The following is a 23,582-nucleotide window of genomic DNA, read 5'->3' on the forward strand; positions in this document are numbered from 1 at the left end:
GTCCTTTTATTGTCTTGCTTACTGTGAAGCACTTTGCAACTATGTTTTGAAAGGTGCTACATAAATCAAGTTTACCACCATTAGTTTATCATAACTTATCAACCAGCAGCAGAGTACTGGTTAGTGTATATGTGCCCTGAGATAATCAGGGTCCATGTAGAGCAAGGGGGTCATAAAATGGCCTCTCGGGTTAATCCAGTCTATGATCACCACTTATTTCTCACAGTTACAGTCGAAGAGCAACAGCAACATTTTCAACTCTGGCTGGAGATCACTGGGGCGCCTCTAGGTGGCGCTGCCGTTCCGTGTATGTGCCGGTGAAGTGGGCTGAACGAGGCCGGGCACAGCTCACTGCCTGCGGGCTGAACGTCGTGAGCAGCCGCCGCGTTGGATCCACAGTCTCCCTGCGCTGCTCTCCGATCTGGATGAAGGTTTAACTCGGAGCTGCGGACGTGGACCGGGACCGCACCACTCGAACTGAGGGATTACCGGCTAACAAACAAAGAAACTCCAAACAGGATGTAAACGTAAACAAACCTCGGAGAGAGCTGCAGAATGTCCAGAGGAACAAAAGAGACTTCTGCTTCTACGAGCCGCGGCGGACACCACTAACCAGCGGCTACACCGGCTAACGCTAGCGGAGTGAATGCTAACTACACCCTGGTACGTGGAACCGGCTTAAATGTCGGATTATTTATTTAACCACATCTCAAATGGAGCCCGACAGTAAAAGGGTTTCAAGGCTAACATTACAGCAAGATCCTTAATGCTGGGGACACGTCTCTACATCAAGTTTACTGGTTAACAGGCTAACTAGCTTGGCTAAGCCTCGGGTCGCTGGGTTTACAACTAACTACTAGCTGGTGTCATGTTAGCAAACAGTTACTTTGGGTATTTGTTGCAATTTAGTTGAATCATTTACTAATTGTCACTTTTTTAAGAAAACACCCCAGGTTTGTATGTTGTTTTTTTTAACCTCGAGTTAGTTTCTTGTGCTCTAATGTTTATGTTGTCCTGTTCTCATCCCGGATGCAGACAGACTTTATGAGGTGGACTCCCCTTCATCCTTTGCTTGTGAAGTCTCACTGACACTCCCTCGTCATGGCCGCAGTGGTCAGCTACTCTCCGCCATGGTGGGTGAAACTGCTCCACAGGCTTCCACATTTCAACCTCAGGTTCGAGCAAACCAGCGGCGACTTCCAACCGGAGGACTGGACATATCAACAGGTAAGCTGACCCCACCGGCCCAGCCTGGATGCTGTGGTTCCCAGGCAGCCTGCAGACACACACACCCACTGGTGTTGCTTTGACTTGCTGTTTGTTTCATTATATCAGTTTCGCCGTCCACCTCGATGTGCAGGGTGTGATGGTGATGGTGTGGATGCCATGATCAGTTTTCTCCTTGAGGCCATGACCTGGTCCCACCTGTTGTCCTCCTTCACCTCTTGATCCATGTCGCCATCTGTGTGTGTCTGTTCTCTCCGTGTCCTGACCTCTGCCACAGGCCAGTCAGCTGCCATCGTGCAGCGGGAGCCAAGATGAGACCTGCTATTTTCCTTAAGATGCATTCGGTCAATAAGCAGGTTTTCTTATACCACATTCTGAGCTTTTAGACTGTTAAGTGCTTTCCATTAAACAAAAAAAAAACTGCCTTATGTTCTCAGATTAAAGTGGTTAAACTGGTGGTAAGGCGACTACACAGCCTGGAGAGCAGCTAAGGCTGTGGGGGGGAGGGGAGCTCAGGAAGCAGTTGCCCACGTGGTTAATATTAACGAGAGTCTCTGAATTTAGGTCAAATGATTTTTGTTTTGCTTATTGCAGTGGGGTCATTCTGTGTGAGATCATCCCACTTCTGGGTAGCACCGTCACAGATGTTGATGACATTTGCCTCGTTGATTTGATCACATGAGAAACCAAGGAACTGAAAAATGAATGTGTCTCTGATCCTAATTAAGGGACATTGGCGTATGAAGTTGGAACCTTTTGGGGGGGAGTGACTGTGACTGGCCATATCCTGCTTGAAGTCAATGGTTCTCATATCATTTCGAAGCTATTTTCCAGCTCCATATTTATCTTAACAGCGTGTTATGGCCAATATCTATATCTATATTTCGTGGCGTAGATAACTTAAATGACCAAATCAGCTTGCCAAATTCCATTCCGACCTGTCATGGTGCTGAAGTGTGATGATTGACACAGACTCACCCAGTGATTGTTTATTTTCCACGTGTGTATTCCTCACTCATCCTGATGCAGTTTGTTTCCACGAATCTGCGGTTGGTTTGTAGTTTACGCCTCTCAGTGCAGAGATTGTGTACGCAAACAAAAATGCAAATTATTATCTCTGTCAGCATTAGGGTTAAGATATCATTACCATCTATTTGGTTTAATGCTCATATAAATCTTTTAACATCTGTTAAAGCCGCGTCGTAAAGAAGTTGAGTAATACTACTTAAATTCTGTTGAATCAGCTGACTCAACTGTTCAGTTAAACTTAATCCCTTGCTGGTAAGGTGGGGAGTTTTTTGTTTGTCATGCTCATAATATGAGTTTATGATGTACCAACATTGTCTAATCCTATATTAATAATTATCTTAGGTTTATTTACTAATGAACATTGTGTAAACTGTTCTTTTTTGCGTGTCATTGCCAAATCTTCTCATGGTGTTGAGGTTTTTTAAAAGACTCTTGAGGAAGAGAGGTTAATGTGTTTGTCTTGGATAGACTGCTGAGGGCAGGGCGAATCAGGATAGATTGAGGGAGGCTTTTACCAGAAGTTGAAAAACTGCCAGAGAGTTTTTTTTTTTTCAGTTTGAGCAAGTTCCGACGCTGTTCCCCTTTCGTGACTCAGAAAAACCAGAAGTGAAACCCGTCAGTAAATGAGAAATGCTGAAGAAGAAGAACCGTCACGGCCTTAAGCTGTGGTCATGTATGGTGCTTATATAGACAGTTGTGTGTATAAGCTTTTATAAAACCTATATATACATTTGTGATTTAAAATTAAAGTAATTCAAGTGGTTGAATCGATAAAAGTACAGAGTCCTTATTTAATTGATACCCTATTTAGTGGATCCTTGGACAGATGGCGCTGTTCAAAACAAAAAGAGCATCTTAATGAACTGTATTCTTAGCCGCATGTTTTCACTGGAGTCTATTTGCTGAAAAAACGTCACTGCTTTTTGTTGCCTATGATTGGCAGCCATTTCCTTGTAGAACACAGGAAGGGTTCATTGACGTGTGTGTGTGTACAGAAGCTGAATACAAACAACACCACTGTTAAAATGTGGTTATTAACAGGAAACTGAATGCGTTAGATTAAACCATATTGCGCATTGTGTTATGACAAGCCACCAATTCAGGCAATAAAGCGCATTGTCTCACATCCTTGACACATTTATCGCAACGAGAGCGACATAAAAGAGGTCATCATTAGGCTGCCTCAATAAACCATAATTATCAGCCAACTGCGATGACAAGCTGTTTATTATTGTGGAGGCAGTGCTCTCACTGAGGCTTCAGGGGAAGTCTCGACATGTCCAGATGGCTGAACCGTGAGTGGTGCTCGCTACGGCGCTCTGTCATTATGATGCACAGATGATGTGTGGAAGTGATGCACCAGAAGTAACATGGAGCAGAGGTATAGGTTCTTCCTCCTGTGGTGCTGTTGCTCTCAGTGAACCCTTTTCAGCTGACCTAAGCAGAACAACATGCGGGAGCTGAGTCACTCAATGGCATTTGTGTCAGATGAGTCTGTGTGGTCTGCATCTCTGTCGATGTTTAACAAGAATGGCACGCGGAAAATATTGCGTGACCCCAACTTTAGGCCTTTCTTCATTTGTTCACTGACTATAACCAGGTTGTCAAACCACTGCCCCAGGTGCCTCCACCACTCGACCTAGAAATCGTATAAACCAATCAGATAAACAAAATATCAAGATCATCTGTAGCAGCCGTCCTAAACATCATCCCAGTTCAAGCAGACAAATCAAATTACTTTATGCCAGTTTTGAATCACAGTCATTGTGTTATACCGACTTTGTTGAGACAAAATCAAACACAGAGAACAACAATAGATTTTTCCCAAAACAAAAGTGGCAGGATGGAAAACTGCACCAGCCCAGAATCCTCAGGAGTTTACAGTGAACACACCCCTCTGTGTGACCTACATAAGAAGAGCTGCTGTTAACTTCCCCTGTATACTTCTCCACTGCTCACTTTGAAATTCTAACCGTTGTGTTGAGTGATGAAGAAAACGCTTACGTGCATCAGTCTAGTTTTTCTTGGAGCATTCCTCTCCTTAATTTTTGCACCCAGCGTTTTTTTAATCCTGGTTCACTTAAAAGAAGCCTTTCATTGTGGTTATTTTCAGTTGTGTCTTGATCAAGTCCACAATCATCCTTGTATTTATTTTAACTTAAATGAACAGGCTCTTCTGTACCACTTTTGTACTTCATCAAATTCAAAAACTGACTTAAATTTTCTTTTAATATCCCAGCGAATGATTAAATCTTATTCAATACATTTTTGTTCTCCTAATTATAGTGTGTGTTCCTGTGTACTTGCATACATAACATAACTTCAGTTTTATTTAGGATAAGGGGTAAGACAACTGTAGTAAGTGCCTTTGTTGCACAGTATTTATTATTAAAGTTTGTGCTATTACAACCGTAACAGATGCACACACATTAGCAAAGTCTCCCACAGCGAAGAAGACAAATGTTCAGCACTTGAGGCAACATGTTTCAGTTCTTCATGCTAATCGTGTGATGATTCTCTGTGGGAAACTTGGGGAGACCATTAACCTCATCGTTATTGACGTGAAAGTAGTATTGGCAGTGAATTTTCCATCATGCTCTTCTTCTGTCCCATCAGTCCATCCTGTTATTGGGAGGTGTGGCGCTCGCCTGTCTGGCCCTGGACCTCCTGTTCCTGCTCTTCTACTCCATCTGGCTGTGCTGCCGGCGAAACAGAAATGTTGAGCAGCCCAAGGCCGACTGCTGCTGCACGGCCTGGTGTGTTATCATCGCAACACTTGTCTGCAGGTGAGTGGAACTGTGGGAAGACACTGGGGAGGAGTGGGTTTTGATCCTCAAACACAGTTATTTATGTTGTTCATTTAATGCAGGGTCATAATTCTTTTAATCCTGAAGTTGAAAAAATCTGACATGGTCAATGGTCTGTGTTTAAAAATGATCACTCACTCTACCATTCATGGAGTGCATATACAGTATGTGCAGCACATTCTCTCTCACACGTCACTCGCACAGTGGCAATCTTTTACTCAGAATGGATTAGCCAGGGATTTAACCACCGACGTTGTGGTCAGTGGATGACCTGCCCTACCTCCTGAGTCAAAGCCGCCCCTAACTACCATCCCTAAATATGGTGCCGTTTTCAGAGTCTGTATTTCCTGATGAGTATTTGGGTTTGACAGCGGAGGGGCAGGCGAGAGCTAGACAGAAAGACAAGAAGAGAAGAAGGCAACCAGATGTCATATTGTCTGCATTTTCTGCAAGTGGCATTCACCAGTTCTCTTTGTTTGTGACTGCTACTTTGCATTCACACACCCACAGACAAAGATACAGGAAGAGGCACGGCATCCGCCGACGACTGACAATCTTTGCCCAGTGTTTACATTTTGTGGTCAGCTGCAAAAAGCTACAGATTCAAAGACAACCAGCCTGTCAACAGCCTGTCGCTCTGTATCCTCAAGAGACAGAAACCAACCAACGCTTGTAATTATGTTCAGTGTCTTCTGTGTTATTACATAAAAACACCACGTGAGAAGTAGGAAAAAGACCAAGTTCCACCACAAAAGACGATCTCAGGTCAAATGAAATCACATTTCAGTTAAACATCTTCTTTTCAGAAATGCAGACGATGTAATTATGACCTCATAAGACGGTATTGTGAGAACTGAACCATCTGGACATGCTTTCTCTCCTTGGACACTGCCTTTGCTTCCTGTTTTCCTCCTCCTGTTGATGGGCCACCGGAGAGCCATCACGGCTGATTCAGGGAAGCACAAAGAGCTCAGGGACCTGATGAGTACAAGAGCTGCATCGCAATCTCTGTATCTCAGAGTGTGTGTGTGCGCTCGTACCCACGCACAAACGTTTTCTTGTAAAAGCAAGTAAAACAAAGTTTGAAAAATCAGATGAGTCTGTTTTGCTTTTGTTCATTGACAGTGTCAAAGCTCTGCACCTCTTTTAGAGATATGAGGATTATCTGCAAGTGTTTTTTCGTTTTTATTTTCTACCATAGAGAATGAACAGTGTAGTTTCCACAGGTTCACGTCTCAGCAGGGGGCTTGGTTTTTATTTTAGTTGTGACCCTGCTCCTGTTCTTCGCAATGCAGAAGAACAGGAGAGAGGTGAGAGAGGAAGAGATTAGCAGCCGTCCAGGAAGGGAAAACCCTCTGATGGCTGGCTGAACGCTGTTGGAATGCTTCACTTATCATCGGCCCACTTGATAGATCCACTCTGGCTTCAGATGGACCAAAGCAAAAGAGACCAACAGCTGCACAACAGGAAGCGAGATCGTCACTGAGCCTTCTGTCTTCAAATTGTTTCCCAGAGCACAGAAAGGGAGTTTATTTTCACACACCAAGCAAGATTACTGTGAATAGCGGCAAATAAACTGTCAGAATTGTTTATAGTATTGTGCGAATATTTTTCACGTTGATATACCTATAGAAACTGTTTCCTGTGCAGTCGCCAAAACTGTTTTCCTGCAACCTGAGGCCTGTCTGTGCACATGGGAGCTGATCTCCTGCCTCAGTGCAGCCTTTGTCAGCCGTAGTGCGGGGTTTGGGGCATAGCTGGTCCATTCCTCTGTGTTTCCATGGTTCTGTATGGAGTCTTTCTGCTGCAGCTGAATGGAGCCTGTTGACTGGGGTCTGAGCCGACAGGGTTAATGTAGAGTTCACACGCTTCGCTGGCCGCCTCGCTGTCCCCCTCGCCCGCTCTCATCTCTGTCTCCGCTCTGTGTCCTTTTTAGCTAATCCCTCCTCCTCACCACCCTGTCTCCCCCTCCCTTCCTTTTGTCTCCCCTCAGCGCTGGCATTGCTGTCGGTTTCTATGGGAACGGCGAGACTTGTGATGGAGTGAATCGGGTGACGTATTCCCTGCGCCATGCTAACCGCACAATCGTTGGAGTGCAGACGCTGGTAAGGCCCGATGGCACAAATTATACCAGCGTGTTTAATAATTCATCGTCAAACTGCCATGAGCGGCCCTGGTTTCCTCTACCACCAAAGCTCTGTAGTGAATCCCCCTTTCCTCTCTGTGCTCAATCGCAATGTTTCCCTGTGTGTGATGGTCATAGGTACATGACAGTACATCCTCATTGAACCAAACCGTAGACGACAACCTGCAGCAGCTTGAGGGCCAGTATGCGGGGCACGCGGACTACCTGTCCATCGTCCAAAAGCTGCAAGGCCAGCTGGACGAGCTGGTGAAACAGATGGTGGAGATTCCCTTCTGGGACAACAGTAACATCTCCCTGGAGGAGCTCGCCGTCAACATTGAGCTGTATGATTGGTACAGGTAGGTCTATTACAACAAACTTGTATCTAGCTCTTGCGTTGGGAGTAGTAGCAGCAGCAGCATTGTTAATAATCGTATGAGCATTGAATACAGAGCAGGCTGCATCTCTTCATTAATTTTTCTATGGAGACACATGCTCCTTTTTAATAATTCACGTCCCTGCAAAGACAGTGGCCGCCACTCATCTTGCATATGTTGTTATTAGTCCATCTTTTCCCTGGTGAGACTGTGGCGTCCGACGCTGCTCTGTGGGATATGAATCTGCATTATGATGTCTGAGTGAATCTGTGTGGGGAGAAGAGACGAGCAAAGACAAGTAACTCACCAAGAATCTTAAGTCTGCCTCGAGTTTCCCAGTTTGTTAGAAAATGTTGAAGACGACGTTGTGGCTGTCCCTCTGGGCTGTATCGAGTTTGTGTACATGTACGCTTACAACTATAAATATCCAACTGGCTTAGGCAGTAATTCAAAGTGGAAATGACATGAGATGCACTTTATGAATGCAGAATTGAGTTAACTCGTCCAAATGAATCTGTGCATTTTCTCTTGGGGATCATTGATTTGTTATCATAATGGAAAGCATTAACACAGCAAAAAACATTTTGCGGTGTCAAACGCTGACTCTGTTTTGAACGACATTAAACAAGATGATGCTCTGTTGAGAGATGTTTAGCTGTGCTGCCCTCAGCCGTGCGTTGCTAATGACATTTGTCTTCACAGGTGGCTGGGCTACATAAGCCTGCTACTGTTCGACGTCCTCATCTGCCTCCTGGTGCTGTTTGGCCTCATTCGCAACTCCAAGGGAACGCTTATTGGGTGAGTCGAATCACGAGATCACAGCCACAGGAGATATGAAGGGAAAAATGATCCTGCCCTGGGAAATTATCTTGGCAATTGCTGTACACAACCCCCCCCCCCCCCCCCCCCGACTCATCAGAGCCACCTTGTCATTACAGTTAAGTCAGTATGAATTCATTCCCTGTAAAATATCAGCCCAGCCCACAATTCATTTAGGCCCCAGCTTCACATCGTGTTCATGTCAGTAGTTTAATTTATTATAGGGACACTTTGTGCATAATTGCACAGGTTTTACGTGATTTTATTGGTAAATTCTTTTTGAAAAAATATTTAATAGAACAGTTTAAAAAACATTATTTCAGTAAAGTCTTCCAAAATTATATTACTATTAACCCATCCTATAGTCACATGCATTTCCAATGACTTTTCTCCTTTAATGTCAAAAAAGCTTCTCTATGGCAATAAGTAGACACAGTTAAGTTGCTACACATGCAGTAATAACATCTTTCATTTACTTTTTTACTTTAAGCATTGATTAATCTTGTTTTCAGCTGTGGTGGAATCAGTAGTTTTCTTGTATTCCACACTCCCATTGGTTTTCCAGCACATTAGTGTTTAACTGCATTTTACATGACACAATTAATGTAAGTGTCTTTATGAGACTACACAGCTTCTATCTGTGCCTCTCCTCCTGTTCTCCCAGTAGATTGACAATTCTTTACAATATCTTTTAATCAGCACTGTTATTTACCTCAATAAAGGGATGAATTTATTGGTCTAAACAAATTTAGAAAATAGTGTAAACATCACAGGTTTTTTTTAATCGTTGTCAATTAATAGGAAATGTATTAACTTATCGATAAATCAACGGATATTAAGTGATGGATATTAATTCAGTGTTTTTACTGTCAATGAATCAGTGTTTGATTGTTGATGTGCATATAACCCACAATGTTAAAGATGCTTACACTTCAAACCTCCTCTCGGTCTCCCCAGGGTTTGCTTGTTTGGCGTAGTGGCTCTGGTTATCAGCTGGGCCTCCTTGGGGATAGAATTAGCCGTCTCTGCGGTAAGTGTCCCCATCCAAGCGTAATGCTGTTTTCCAGGTAGAACTACATAGTTCATTGCATATAATTGGAGAACAAAGCCAATGATTACAAAATTTGGCCTTGGAGGGGAATTTTTTTCCATTTAATTAGTCGAGCAGTGTAGACAGATCAAAAATATGCACTGAAATACCCTTGTGATGTAAGTCAGCGCCTGTATTTGTTAAAACCCCTTTATCTGTAGTAATATCACATTATTGTTAACTTGAAACGTTGTTTTATGGTGAGGGGGAATCTTTTTTGTGACTCAAAATTTTCAAAAAATACACCTAAAACCTGTGATCACAAGCAAAATTAGTGAAATTAGCTCTGTAGCCCTAACATTGCATCGTTTGTTCTTGGACTACAGCAGCATAACTCCATGATATTTGCAAAATGTTTATTTATTGTTTTATTCAAACAGCCATTTTTCTGTATATTCCCCAGGAGGAAGATTTTTTTTTATTTACATTACATTTTCATGTGGAGGATTTTCCTCCTTTGAAGATGAATCACACCTCACATTCAGATGAGCTTAGTTAAGTTGAGACACAGTCAACCTGTCACACAGATAAAACAGTTATTAAAGCTGTGAACATTTCCTAACATTACATCAAAGATGTGTCTGTGATGCTGTTTCACTTTGTTGTTGTAAACGTGAAGTAAGAACTGTCTTTGTTTCCCTAGACCTCGAGTGACTTCTGTGTTGCTCCTGACACGTATGTCACAAAAGTGGCCGACCAGTACGGAGTCGTCAATAAAGGTATGAATAACAAAACATAAGTGGCATTCATGGGTGTGCTGTTAAGAGAGGGTTTTAAAATTGATTCAGTCAGCTCTTCAAACGATGAATATTTCTCCTCTCTAATTATAGAGGTTGTTATTGTGCAGCAGTGAGACGACATTGTTGGAAAGAGGGGGGGGCTTGGTCTTGTCAGCAGCCCATAAAGAGCCGGTAGATTTACTGCAGCAGGGTTAAGAGAGCAATAGGCTGCCCTTATAAACAGAATAGGAGCCTCTCTGGGGCGTCTCATCTTAGTAATTGTCCAATCTGTCCCATGATGGGATGCGCGTAAGAGGGAAAACATTGTGCCTTGGTCTTGTGTGTATGAAACCGAGTGTATTAGGGAGATATCAGCGGCAGAGGGGAGGATCACAGACAGTCAATTTCCTTCAGAATTTGTCCTTTACTCCACTTCTGCTAAGATTTGCTGAGGTCTTAGTGCGCAATTCAACCTTAGGGGCAGAAGTCAGGACATCTGTAAATCCTCTGATCCATGAGCACCAACTCATTGCATGCAGTGTATTATTCAGAAGAAATTACAACTTTTGCCCTGGGGCTGCTTCATGCAGTGGTGTTCTTGTTCCCCTCTGAAGCACATGTTAACTAGTTAGCAATTCAAATAAATCTTTTTTTAGTTCAATGTATGAATTAAGACTGTCCTAACCCTATTTGCCAAGACATGGAACTTAAATTGAAATAATCAGTACATAACAACAACTTTAAGTCTTTATTCAGACGCCGCTTTTTCAGTTTAGTTGACATTTGGTGCCAGCAGTTCCTTATGCTCTGAAAACCTTTTGATGGCGAAATTCTCCGAGCAATTTATGTGACATTCCAGGGACCAGAACAAGATTTTGTTTTTCCTTGTTAATACAGCCCAAACACTTAACCTGCTGGAATAATGTGCGGCCACATCTTTGTCCAATAAGCAAGACCATGGCCGTGGCTCACTGCTTTATCAATCAATCTGCAGAGAACAAGCCCCCCCCCCCCCCCCCCCTCCCCGGTCTTGTTCACTGCCTTGTAGCTGGAGTCTTGTGGTTTCATCCCCTAGTCATAAGCAGATCACATTCTTCATTTTCTGCTTCAGGGAACAGTGGCAAATAAATTATAGTATTGACGCCAAGTGGCACAAAAACTAACCCAAGCCCCATGAAGCGGCATCAATTATTTCCATCCTTTAACGGAAGTCTGACTCTTCCTGACATTAACATGTGTGGGCGGACGTATAAGAGCTGGGCCGACAGCAGCTGGCTTTATATGTACTTTCCTGCACCGGAAACTCTCCTCTCATGCTCAGCTGTGTGGGAAACCAGCTCCTGATACAGCAGTTGTGTGTGGGGATACTGCTGTACTGCTTTTTAGTGACGCATATCAATGATTGCTCATCAACTCCTACACACTGCTGTGCTTTAGGAGAAATACTTTAAGCGGACAGTATTAGCGTGTGAAAGTCCTGAAGCCTCGCTTTGGTTTCTAGTTTACTGTGAACAGCACACACGTTCGGTCTTGTTGTTATTTAACAATTCCTCCAGAGATGACGTAACCGCTCTTTGTGGAGTTTCGCAGGAGGCTTGGTGCAGTAAGTGAGGGTTCCTCTCCATTGCTGCATGTTCGGTTGTCCCTGCGAAAAACACATTAATTCATTCATACTGTTACGGCACCTTTTGAACTTTATTTTCTTGGAACATTTCCCCTCCGAGCTCAGGATTAGCTCAGCGGGTGCACAGCTACCGCAGCAGTCGTTCTCTGACGCTGCAGCAGGCAACACGACAAGACAGCAGTAGAAAATAAAATGGGAACATTTCTCTTGGCCTCTTTCCTAGAACACGACATAAATAGCTGAAGCACAGTGCAGAATTAATTTACATAATTGTGTTTTCTTATTACAGCAATAAACAGAAAATGATGACCTCCAATCTGCAGCTCCCCCTCAGCGTTACAGAGCTTTCTTGTTAGTTTCAGATCATAATTTAACTTACTGACTTACACTGCCTGCTCGGCCAAAGGTAGCAACTAGCTGACTCTTAATGAATAATAATGTTGCTCTATAACTGCTGTATGTGGAAATAAGCAATCAACTTAAAGGTGATGAAATGTCTGGTCATGTTCTGTTCATAAGTAATATGTCAGTGAGCAGGTATGACTCACTGTTTTAGAATGGACTATAGAACTATGAAGAAATAAGGTTATATTGCTGCACCAAGTCCCATTGGTGCATTGCTCTTATTGTGGGCTGTAAACACTGTGTTTTCAATCCTCCAGTTCCCCTCGCATATGAATTTCAGGCAGCACCATCTCAGCTATAAACACAAGTTGGATGTGGAAGAGACCACACAAACGAGGTTTACTTCTCCTGAGCTTGGCTGTTGTTTGTGTGGATTTTTTTCCACTTTTTAATATTTTTTACAAAACATTAGGCAGATTATTTGATTTAAAACAATTGTTAGTTGCAGCCTTACGTGTGTTTTTATGTGGCTTTGCTAATTCCATCTGTTCTGTTCTTACTTTCCTATCACTCCCAGAAATCCTGCAGTACTATCTTATTTGCAATCTGGAAAAGACCAATCCATTCCAGCAGGTTTGTTTCAAATATTCCATAATAAATATAACATGTGAAACCAGTTTTCTCTTTATACAGTTATACGATTACACCAGGCTAATAGCTTGAACATCAATATGATGCTCATAATACTCAAATCTAAATAGACACAATATGACAGACATATTTACTGCATGATGGATGACCTTCTAACTGATGAGAATCCAAGTGGGCACATTGAGTCACTTCCATTGCCTCAAAGAAGGACTTTTTTCCTGTGTGACGGTACAATACTTCCCATTCTACGGCAAAGTTGTGCAGAGCAGCTTTTCCTGTGAGTCTGTGCCGAAGCACGTGACTGCTATGTCAGTGATGTTTATATTAAAGTAGAGTTGCACTATATGTATGTTACTTTAATGGACTACCTATATTTTATCTTTTAAGCTGCATGAATAAATCAAAACTTTTGAGTGCCGCTGAATCCGAGGCATCTATTGTTAGTGCACAAAAAGAAGCTATATATACAAAGTCTTTCAGCTCCGGTCTTTAAACTGATCTCCACTTGACTACAAAGGAAGACGGCAGCTGAAGGCTCTTGGTAGTGATAAAAAATGAAAAACAGTGTTGAGATGTGCTGCGCTGCTATATTATTATTTATTCTTCATTTCAGAAGCTTTCAGGCGGTCACAAAGCATTAGTGGAGATGCAGGACGACGTGTCCGAGCTGCTGCGCTCTGCCACCGGGGAATACAAGCAAACTAAGGTATGTTTCCAGCCCCAGAATCAATACACTCTACTAGAAATGGCACATTACAGGGTTTCTGCAACCCACCCCCACACCACAAGCTGTCCCTTCACTGTCGGACCATTGTGATGAATAACCCAGTGAATGGGCCCAAACCACTGACCTGCAGAGAAGTGAAGCGCACCTGTCCACATACAGATCTGCTGACAGCCCACCTGGGACATGCATTATGTCCATTTAGCAGCATTAGGCTTTCACTGGCCCCTTGTCAATGCAGCGCTGTGGTATTGTCCAGCGCTGGTCCTTGCCCTGTGTTGACAGAGGCACAAATGAGAGCTGACATTGGGAATAGAGAGAGGCATATTTCACTTCACATGCCCACACAGAGAAATGTGCTGACGCTGTGGAAACGCTTCTATCAGATAATCAGACATAATTTCTGCTGAATCTGATTAATATGTATCACACATGGAAATCTGTTGGTTTCTGCCGGAGCTGACGTGTCCTGTTGTATAATAATGAAGGACAAATCCCAGACAAACGTGTAGAATCAATAATCTGTGAATAAATCACTGTTCACCCGCTTCGGTTTTCCAGTTTTTCCCAATCGTTATCTCATTCTTGACTGCTTCAACTTTTAGTAAGCAGCAGTAGGAAACTGCCATTTAATCTGCTTTCAGACATGGATAATCCCCTGAAATTATTCAGAGGGACAGTTTGCGAGACTGTCTCTCCTGCCAGCCCCCTAACATCAAAACTGAAAAATAAACAAAAAGAAAACAGATATCTCAGGATGAAAAAGAGATGCCATGCACGTAGAAGACACAGACAAAGATGTCAACTTAGAGAGACAATGATATCTGTAAGCTTTTGGTGAATTATCTCTGCAGTGGAATATGTACATTATGTCCTGCTTCCTGCACGTTCAACCCAGACCCCACCCCTCAATTTTCCTGTCAGACCGGAGACTCTCCTGCTGCGTTCCTCACACTTTACTTTAATACTTGTAACTTAGACCGTGAGTGTCGTTCAAGTGAATGCTTTTTGTTCTCTAAGTGTTGCCATTATGTTTTGTCATCGCCTTCAAGTATCTGAAAGTGCATTTCAAGTTAAGCCTGTTTCAATAGAGCTCGTTTTTTCTCGTTCTCTTCCAGGAAAGTTTGGACGAGATTCAGGGGATACTGAACACCACGGAGATCAGCCTGCATCAACTCACTGCACTGGTGGACTGTCGCAGCCTGCACATGGTGAGCAGGGAGGAGAAGACTCACAAGAGAAGATGGGAGGGTCACTCCGTTTTTGATGTGGGGGGGGGGGGGGGACCTGGGGATTGATTTGCTGTGACACCTTTGTAGTCTAGGTTGGTTGTATGAGGCAGCCGCTCTTTCATACTTGTGCAGTTGACTACACCTGTCACCATAGATAACATTTGCCTTCCTGTCTGCAAGTTCTTGTCCCAACTGATGCCGGCAGTGGATCATTTATGAACCAAGCTGAATGATAAGCACTTGGCCATGGCTGTGCTGTGGAGGATTGTGCCTCGGGGATTTCCAAGTGCACATGTGCAACTGGAGCTCTTTTTTAATGTTGCTCCCTTTTCAACCCTTTCATCACGCCGGGGTTTGTTATTTCTTGAAAAATTTGGAGTATCTTCAGTAGAATACGAAATGCGTTTCTGCTGTGCCGCGCATGCAGAATGGAGATTCCTTGTCATGATAAGGTGGAGCGTAGTGCTTCTTTCCAAACCGGGGTGAAACTGCACTGCCTTCCAACTGTGAGCTCATTGGGTTTGACCTAGTTTAAATGAGAAATCACAGCAGATGCATTTTAAAGACCCTGAAATCCACATGCTGAGGTTTAAAAAACAGCAACTCTGGCTTTTTCTTTCTTAATGCATTTTAGTATTTGCTCTTTCCTACTCAAATGACACTGATCTGTGTATGGATGCAATACTGAAATCTGTGCCACTGCTCGTTTCAGGACTATGTCCAGGCCATGACAGGTCTGTGTTACGATGGACTGGAAGGCCTCATCTACCTCGTGCTCTTCTCCTTCGTCACTGCTCTCATGTTCAGCTCGATTGTTTGCAGCGTGCCTCACACCTGGCGGACCAAGAGGTAAGGCATCCACTGCACTCATACGGGACACAATCCCCTTTAACCCACAACCGCAGAGGAGGCTGCATAAAAGCTTTTAAGCTGACTTTGTGTGGCGGACTGTGTATACAGTCAGAAATAATTCAAGAGGATAAGCCCATCAATTAATTATGGTTTCACAGCATTTTTTCCGAGCCCTTTTGTTTTCTACAAGGTACGAGAATCGAGCTGACAAAAGAAAACAGATAACAGATAAGAAAACATGAATATGTTTGTGTTTGTTTGCTCTTCAAAGCCTGTATGTGTTAACCACTGCGACAAGTCCACAAGGCTCCAGCTGCTTCCTCAAATAGATTACTTCCTGTTATCCCCTCTAATTGTGCCGTGTCGGCCTAAATCTATCCTCACCGCCGTCTGAGCTGGTGTCGCTCACAGCAGCAAAGTCAGAATGATTTCTTTGTGCTATCAGCGGCAGATAAGGGTTTCAGGATGGTTACGACGAGAGCACAGCTGCCGGCTCAGCAGCACCACATAATTAGCTGATCCCTCCTTACGATGGGGGGGGGGCTTTTTGATCGGTTTGATCTCAGCTGGAGCTTCCTGTTTTAAAGCAAAGGCTTTCACGCTACCAGCCTGTTCTCCTCAGTGGTTGCTGCTCAGCTTGTTCTCCTGTACTGATACATTCAAGCTAATTTATTTTACCCCATTTGGAATTACAGCTTCAAATGGAAAGTTAATTTATGTTATATATTGGACATTATCTATTATATATTATCTAGTTTAATTAGTGTTATTAATTAATAATCAGTTCCATATTTTCTCTGTTTTTTCACCCTGATATGCAGATTTAATTGAAAATGTCCTGTAATCTGCACAAGATGTTATTCTATGATGTCATAGGTTTGGTATGCAGGAAATAGCCTGTGCATGCCCTGGCCACTAGAGGGAGACAGGCTCCATGATGCCAGTGGCATTGTTCTGTACATTATTATGTGAAACACACTATTGAGCCTCATTGTGTGAAGAGAAGCAAGTGGAATCACATGAGTTCTGCAGAAGTAGGCCACTGCCTGACAGAAAGCAAATATCTTTAGTGTGCTGATACAAAGTTAGTGCTTTTAATTTTCCTGTAGAAACTCAACCAATTACATGAGTCTATTTTTACAGCCTTTGTTCTGTCCCATTAGGGTCAGTGGCAAGTAGCCTCCTCTTTGCTTCAAACAGCAACAAATTCCTCCTGTTTTGTCTTCCTGTGGGGAAATCTAATCAAAACGTGACGTTGAATAAACACTCAAACGTCTGCACGTGGCATTTTTAAAGCTCCTTTTGTCGTCCGTCAGTAAGGACCGGGGTTCCCTCTGGTGGTGGTGCTATTAAAGTCTTTTCTTGTTTTGCAGGAGCGAGGACGACATTGAGGATGAGACTCTGAGCCACGGAGGAAGGCAGAACCATGATAACCTGTACCGGGTCCACATGCCCAGCCTGTACAGCTGTGGCAGCAGCTATGGCAGTGAGACCTCCATCCCTGCGGCCGCCCACACCGTCAGCAACGCACCTGTGACAGAGTACATGTAAGTTACCACTCTGCACACTACTGTGAACAGAGAGGATCACTAAGGGAAAAGCAGAAGTGGTTTTGTTCTGCTTAAAGAGACAGATGTATGTCACTTCAGGCGTTTTTACACCTGAAAGTCTGAGCCAAGGTAATGTCTTTGCAATAGCTGCAAATGTTCCCATTGTGGGACTAACAAAGAACTTCTTATGTTCTTATCTTATCTCACATTGTTTACATTTGATCTGGTTAGTTTTGGTTTCACATTGCAATTTATCGAGCTCACTAAAGAATGTTGTATGACATACGTACGTAGTTAGTTATCAGTTCTTCGGGAAGTAGTTTAAACTAAATGTTTCAATAGAGAAAACCAATGTCTTGTTGTCCTCACCGACGTGGGCTCCGTCTACTTAAGACAGACGTGCATCTGATGTTGGCAAGTTTTCAGTTCTTCGGGAAGTAGTTTAAACTCCATGATTGAATAGAGAAACCCAATGTTTTCACACTGCAGGTGATCCGAACCACCAGATTGATCCTGACTGAAATTCGATGTCATTGGTCTTGACCTTGTTCGGAGGCACATTTCACACCTGTTATTCAGGTTTGCACTAAATTCAGCTTATACATCCCGAGAGAGCAGTAGAGAGAGAGACGCAGTTCTCTATACAAAGTGAAGCAGTGGTCTGCAGATTCAGCTGTTGCTCACCAGTCGTGATGCCTGTGAAACCCAGAGCCCAGTGTTAGGGAGAGTGACGGGGGGGATTCCCCTTGTTCTTGGAATGCTGAAATCTGACGTGTAGAGTTTCATGTACAGTATATTGTTTCACATCTGTAGAGCAACATGTAGGGATTTGACACTGTACTTATGTGCATGTTGTTGTTTGATCTCGCTGTGTGTTTGATTCAACAGGGCTCAGAACGCCAGCTTCCAGAACTCTCGCTGTGAAAACACCCCTCTGATTGGACGAGAGTCTCCTCCCCCCACGGTAAGTGTTGTGTTCTCCGTATAAACACGAGGGCTGTCGGAGCACCTCCGGGTCGTTTGGCAGATTTTAGTCAGGGACTATCTGTCTGCCCTTATGGATGGACAAAATATTATGGAACAAGAGGAACTAAACGCCGTGTACGCACATTTTTGAGTTTGATTTAATAACCAAATCAAAAGAAGCTCTCTTAAACATGAAACAAAATGAATTTCCCTACATGGATCAGTAAAGTGACCATGTTTTCTGTCTTTTATGTGACACAAGTTGGAAATAACATGAATCGTGCACATTGCTCTTCACTTGTTCTCACTCAATTGATCACTCAAACCTTTATCAAGCAAAGTTTGACCAACCTCCTGTGATTGGTGGTTTTTCTCAGTCACTGTTTGTCTACATGAACTTTGTCTGATGAGAATCAGAGGACAGAAACGTCGTTGGCAAAGAAAGTTCAAGTGCTGAACCGTGCGTGTTATCTTTCCAAGTCCCGAGCATTTGATCCTCTGCAGCTGTCTTTTTATGTTGTGCAAGAACAGTTTTTGACAGGTTGACACAGTTTCGCAGATGCTAGAATGATGTTAGAGACTTAAACAACGAGCCAAATTCAGTTTCTCCCTCCTGCCCCCGACCTCTGGCCTGAACCTCTACCAGACATCCTGCTCTCCCTGGTGTCTGTGTGTCTGCTTGGACCTAGACATTGCTTTTTGTTACATCTCTCTACTCTCTCTTCTTGTCGTGTTGTTTTTTTTTTCCTGCGAATCCATACAGTTGTATTTGACTGCCGCCGACAGTAACAGCGGTCACTGCTGGCAGTTAAAGCCTTCGGAGAGTTCAAGATCGTTTTGGTAACCTCGTCTGCTATGCTAACAGGTACAAAACATGCCCGTCCCCCCTCCACCCGCTGACCTGCTCCTCCTCCCAAACCCCCCCCCCCAGCTCTAACTCACCCTGTGCTCAGGTCTCACCAGGCGCTGCTGATTCCCCATGCCCCCCCCCACCTCCCCCTCTGTCCTGACTCCTGTCCCACCTGGTGTCTCACCTGATGTTTGTTTTTTGGCCTCGGGCTGCATGTTTCCCCCCACCCCTTGCACCACAGATGTATTGGGACGATCATGAGATGCTGTAATTCTATGAGTCAACGACGAGTCATCGTGAAGTTATGAAGCCGTATCTTTTTTAGGATTATCTGTAATGGGGAGTATTCCACTGGAAGTGACAGTTTTTTGTAAGAACTCACAAGGTTTATTAGTCATCAGGTTGTATCTCTGATTGCTTATTTCCCTCAGTGTCTTTACTGGCACTGTATCTGGTGAGATAACTATAAATACAGTTTTCTCAGTAAGCCGTGCCGTGAGGTGGATTTGAGGGAAAGATACCGCCACAGAAACAAATGAACAGGGGGGTCACTCAATGAGAGATTCAGTAGTGTTTAACATCACAATCAGCAGCAGTGATTGTGATGCACATGAGGCAAATACAATATTTTAATTAGCACCAGATTTCCACATTTTTCATCAAAAATCAGCATCTTACTTCTGAACACTCAGATTCGATACATATTTTCAAATTCAGCGAGGAAATACTTTTCTACAAATTCTAGTGTGATTAACAATCCATTTTCAAAATCTTACCAAAAGATGTAGAGACCAATGGCAAAGAAGTACGACGCATCTCCACTTCCTCCCACTTTGTAAAAAACAAATCCAAAATATCCTGGCTGCCATTTTGGGGCTGGCGACAAAATTTGGAGCCAGAGTCTGAGGCAGAAATCGTGCCAACACACACACTCTGCCTCAGCTGTCAGTGATGACGTTTCCTCGTGTTTTGTTGCATCAAATAAATAATTAAAACCAAACAACTTGAACATACATCAGCTTGTTAAAAACTACGTAAAAGGACAGAAATCCTTCTTGTAAAAACTTTTACCTAGACCTTAACTTTTTAACCTGGTTCATGTCCCATCCACTAACACGGAGGAGGCAGTATTTATGAATCATACTGTAGACAAACACCAGGGGGCAATCAAGATGATTTGGCCTCACTTTTGGAGGCCGTCATCTCGTCCATCTTTAAAGTCTGTGTGACAACTTTAACTCCAGTATTAAAGTTAATGTGCTAGTATATGTATATGCCCATCAGTGGGTAGATTGTTTACTTCAGTGTATTTTTAACTTACTAAATGGAAAAATGTAACTCTTTCCTACATTCCCTGAAGTTCAATGGTGACGCATAGATGAAGCATTTAATTTAAAGTTGCAGTGGAGGGGGTCTGGTTGTCTGGATTTCATCTGAGAGGAGTCGCAGTGTCCATCTTTGAAAACTCCCGTTTATACAAATGGAGACTGTTGAGAATTAGCATCTTGACGTTGTTTACTTTGACATCTGAGGTCAATCATGTTGTTAAATTCAAAGGAATATATTTAACATCCTAAGCATAAAGCGATTCTGAAGGATGATCGTAGCATGAGAGAATAAATTCCACATGAAAAGTCCGACATGGTTTTTCCACATGAGTTTGAAATGCAGCCCTTTTGTTTTTGTGTCGCCTGTATTCCACAAATGCATGGGTGCATCCTAAATGTAAACGAATGGGCGACCCTGCCGATGTGCACGAAGGTTGACGAGAACCACAAAGTGATATAGATGGAACCAGGGTTGGAGTTTCCCATATTCACCTCGACTCCTTGTTCTCTGCTTTCCTCGTCCTGTTTAGCTGTTGCTGTGATGTTCTCTCTCTGTATTTTGAATGGTTTTTGATCCCTGTAGATTCCAGTTCTCTGGACTCAGTGTGGACGCTCATCTGTGTGGGATTTTCTCTGATCTGTTAAATCGTGCTCCGTTTTGCATTTGCCCAATCTGTGCATTCATAAGTTCCTCCGCTGCAGCTTTGGGAGTTTGATTTACCTGATGAATTTTCTTCTTACTCTTCAGAGTTTAGATTCTGTTTGTTTTTTCCCAACAGATACATTTCTTTAAAAAGGCTTTAAACCAGTTTCAGGTCAAATCCTACACAGAATGTGTTTTGTATGTTGTAGGGGTGACGTTTACCCTTTTGTGTCCCACTTGTTCTTCTCACATTTTGAGCCATAAAGAGTGAAATCGTGATTCTCATTTGCTCCCATGTGTCATTTTCTGTTTCTTCTCCACAGTACACCTCCAGCATGCGGGCTAAGTACCTGGCTAACAGCCGACCGGAGCCGACCGACCCCCCAGCGCCCTAGACCACACTGGACTCTCTGCACTGGCGTCAGTCAGGGTTTTTCTTTCTTTTTTTTTACTCAGCCGCTCCACCTCCTGTTTTTCCTCCACCATTAACTCTCCTACTCGACTTGAAACGGAAAACCAAATGTGCTTTTGCTGATTGGTTGAAGTGAAAAGTGACGGACGTGACATCAAAGCTCATCTCTCCAGTTTCCACAATCCTTCTGGGATATCATCCTGATTTGACGGAGCCTGGACTGACGTTTACACTCCTTTTCTTTTTCCTTTACATTATGACATTGTACAGCGTCACAATCTAACAAGGCTTTGCCGTGTTGAGGACTCTGGAAGTGCTCACTGACTAACACTGATTACTATTAGTTGTTTTGGTAAAGTACTGTACCCCCTCCTCCCCCCCTCAGTCTGAGAGGGAGGAAAATGCCTTACACGTAATTACGGGAGGAATCGTCTGATTTTCTTCCCACCTGAGGAGTAGATATCGTTTCTTGCATTATTACACATTCAACAAAATATCGAACTAGCGTAGTTAGAATCATTTCACAGCGCAACATCATGGTTGCTCAGGTTTCGTGGATCTTAAAATGCAAATCTGACATTTGCATTATTTTCTTGTTTATATGGTATGTGCACACGGGCTTGTTTTTGGCGTTCTGTTTTAACTCTGACGTCCGGGACCAGTTTTTCCTGCAGAATTGCACGTCGAACACGAAACAAGTCATTTTGTCTTCTCGGGACACTGTTATTTCCTGTGGCTTTTAAACAATATCCATTTCTAAGCCACTTTTCCAAAGCAGTGACAACACTGTAACTCGTGAAGCTGTGAACTTTGACGCTCTCAGAGGATTTGATAAGTACAAAGATGAAATGAGTTTTTATACTACTGGAAGCAGATTTTCTTTCTTTTCTCTATTTACCGACGATGGTGAAGCGCTGGAATATAAAGGAGTGTGTGATGTCTTTCTTCAATACTGCTCCTGACTTCTTAAGATCATTTTGCGGTGCGCCCTCTTCACCAGACTGCTTGTCATTCTCAAAAGTTGTTAAGCTTAATTTCCGTCGACATGGCTGGGAAGTACAATCACACATTCTGGAGTCTGTAGAGGAAGCCACTCAATGATCGTCCCGTCATTAAGTCTTAATGCACATTTTGGGGAAAGTCTGCATATTCCAGCTTCTCCAGAAGAGGAACTCATGTGCATTGTCAATCCAGTGTCTCACAAATGTGTTTTAGCATTTAAACGAACAGTAGAGAAACGAAGTGGATGCTGTGAAGGAATCGCCACGACTCCGCTCTCTCATATAAACTGGAAGCTGTTCCTGTTGAAGCATGACGATCCTTTACCCGTGGAACCAGATGTTTGTACCTCCGATGCTTCAACTCGCTTTTCTCTTCAATGTGCTTTTGTATTTTTTTGAGATTGTGCCAACAAAGGAAGCACAACTCTGAACATCTTTATTTTTAAATGTCTTTACCTTAGGCCTGTTTTTAACGATGACAGCTCCAACGAGGAAAACGAGCCTGACTTTTTTTTCTCATTACATTTATGCTCTGTAAGACTTTTACTACACTGATGCAATCCCTGTGTTTTTCGTAGTGGTCATATTCTATTTGTTGTTTGTTACGCAAAGCTGTTGTACAGGTCGTGGACATTTACAAAATGAAGAAAAACAAAAAAAGTACTGAAATGGACTTTTCTTTTTAATTTCTTAAAAAAGCTTATTTTACATTTTTTTTAATGTTTCTATTTGATTTGCTCGTAGATGTTTTTTATTTCATTTTAGAATCTGTAGCAAGCACAAAGTGTTGCTTCATTAATGTGAATAAGGTAAATAGGTTTAAACAAAATTTATTTAGTTTTATTTCTATTCATCACTAGGGATGTAATCAGTTTTTATTTTTTATTTTGTAAATCTTGTTTGCTGCCTCTTTAATGTGTACATGTAAAACCTGTGGTGATTCTGAGCTTGAATGCTGTGTTTTAAAATTAAACAAACCTTAACTGTCGACTTCCGGCTCTATGGATTCCTTTGTGTTAACAGCAAGACCAGGAACAGACACTAGGTGGCAGCAAAACTTCACTGTGGTCCATAGGTTTAATGGTACTGGTCGTTTTTACTAACCTTACTTTTTACTGAATCTTACCAAAGCTCAGCTCTATGACTGAAGCAATTATATAAAGTCATAACAGCCATGATATGTGTTATAGTACACTTATACCTAGAAGGGT

At 42.9% G+C, this 23,582-nt stretch overlaps 1 protein-coding gene across 1 annotated transcript; it reads left to right on the forward strand.

Annotated features, from left to right (window-relative positions):
* Positions 1-408: 408 nt before the first annotated feature.
* Positions 409-23,359, forward strand: ttyh3a (tweety family member 3a). Its single transcript, XM_061089891.1, has 15 exons — positions 409-663; positions 1,036-1,227; positions 4,873-5,042; positions 7,057-7,168; positions 7,327-7,547; positions 8,268-8,363; positions 9,342-9,414; positions 10,118-10,193; positions 12,740-12,795; positions 13,427-13,519; positions 14,656-14,748; positions 15,482-15,618; positions 16,995-17,168; positions 18,060-18,135; positions 21,282-23,359. The coding sequence occupies exons 2-15, from the start codon at positions 1,102-1,104 to the stop codon at positions 21,351-21,353; spliced, it is 1,575 nt and encodes a 524-aa protein (XP_060945874.1). The 5' UTR covers positions 409-663; positions 1,036-1,101; the 3' UTR covers positions 21,354-23,359.
* Positions 23,360-23,582: the final 223 nt, after the last annotated feature.

Source organism: Limanda limanda, chromosome 17 (genome assembly GCF_963576545.1).
Source record: "Limanda limanda chromosome 17, fLimLim1.1, whole genome shotgun sequence".
Taxonomy (NCBI): Eukaryota; Metazoa; Chordata; class Actinopteri; order Pleuronectiformes; family Pleuronectidae; genus Limanda; species Limanda limanda.

Coding starts and splice junctions, on each gene's coding strand:
- ttyh3a (XM_061089891.1), top strand. CDS start 1,102: ATGGCCGCAGTGGTCAGCTACTCTCCGCCATGGTGGGTGAAACTGCTC. Junction 15,619..16,994: donor CACACCTGGCGGACCAAGAG/GTAAGGCATCCA, acceptor CTTGTTTTGCAG/GAGCGAGGACGACATTGAGG. Junction 17,169..18,059: donor GCACCTGTGACAGAGTACAT/GTAAGTTACCAC, acceptor TTGATTCAACAG/GGCTCAGAACGCCAGCTTCC.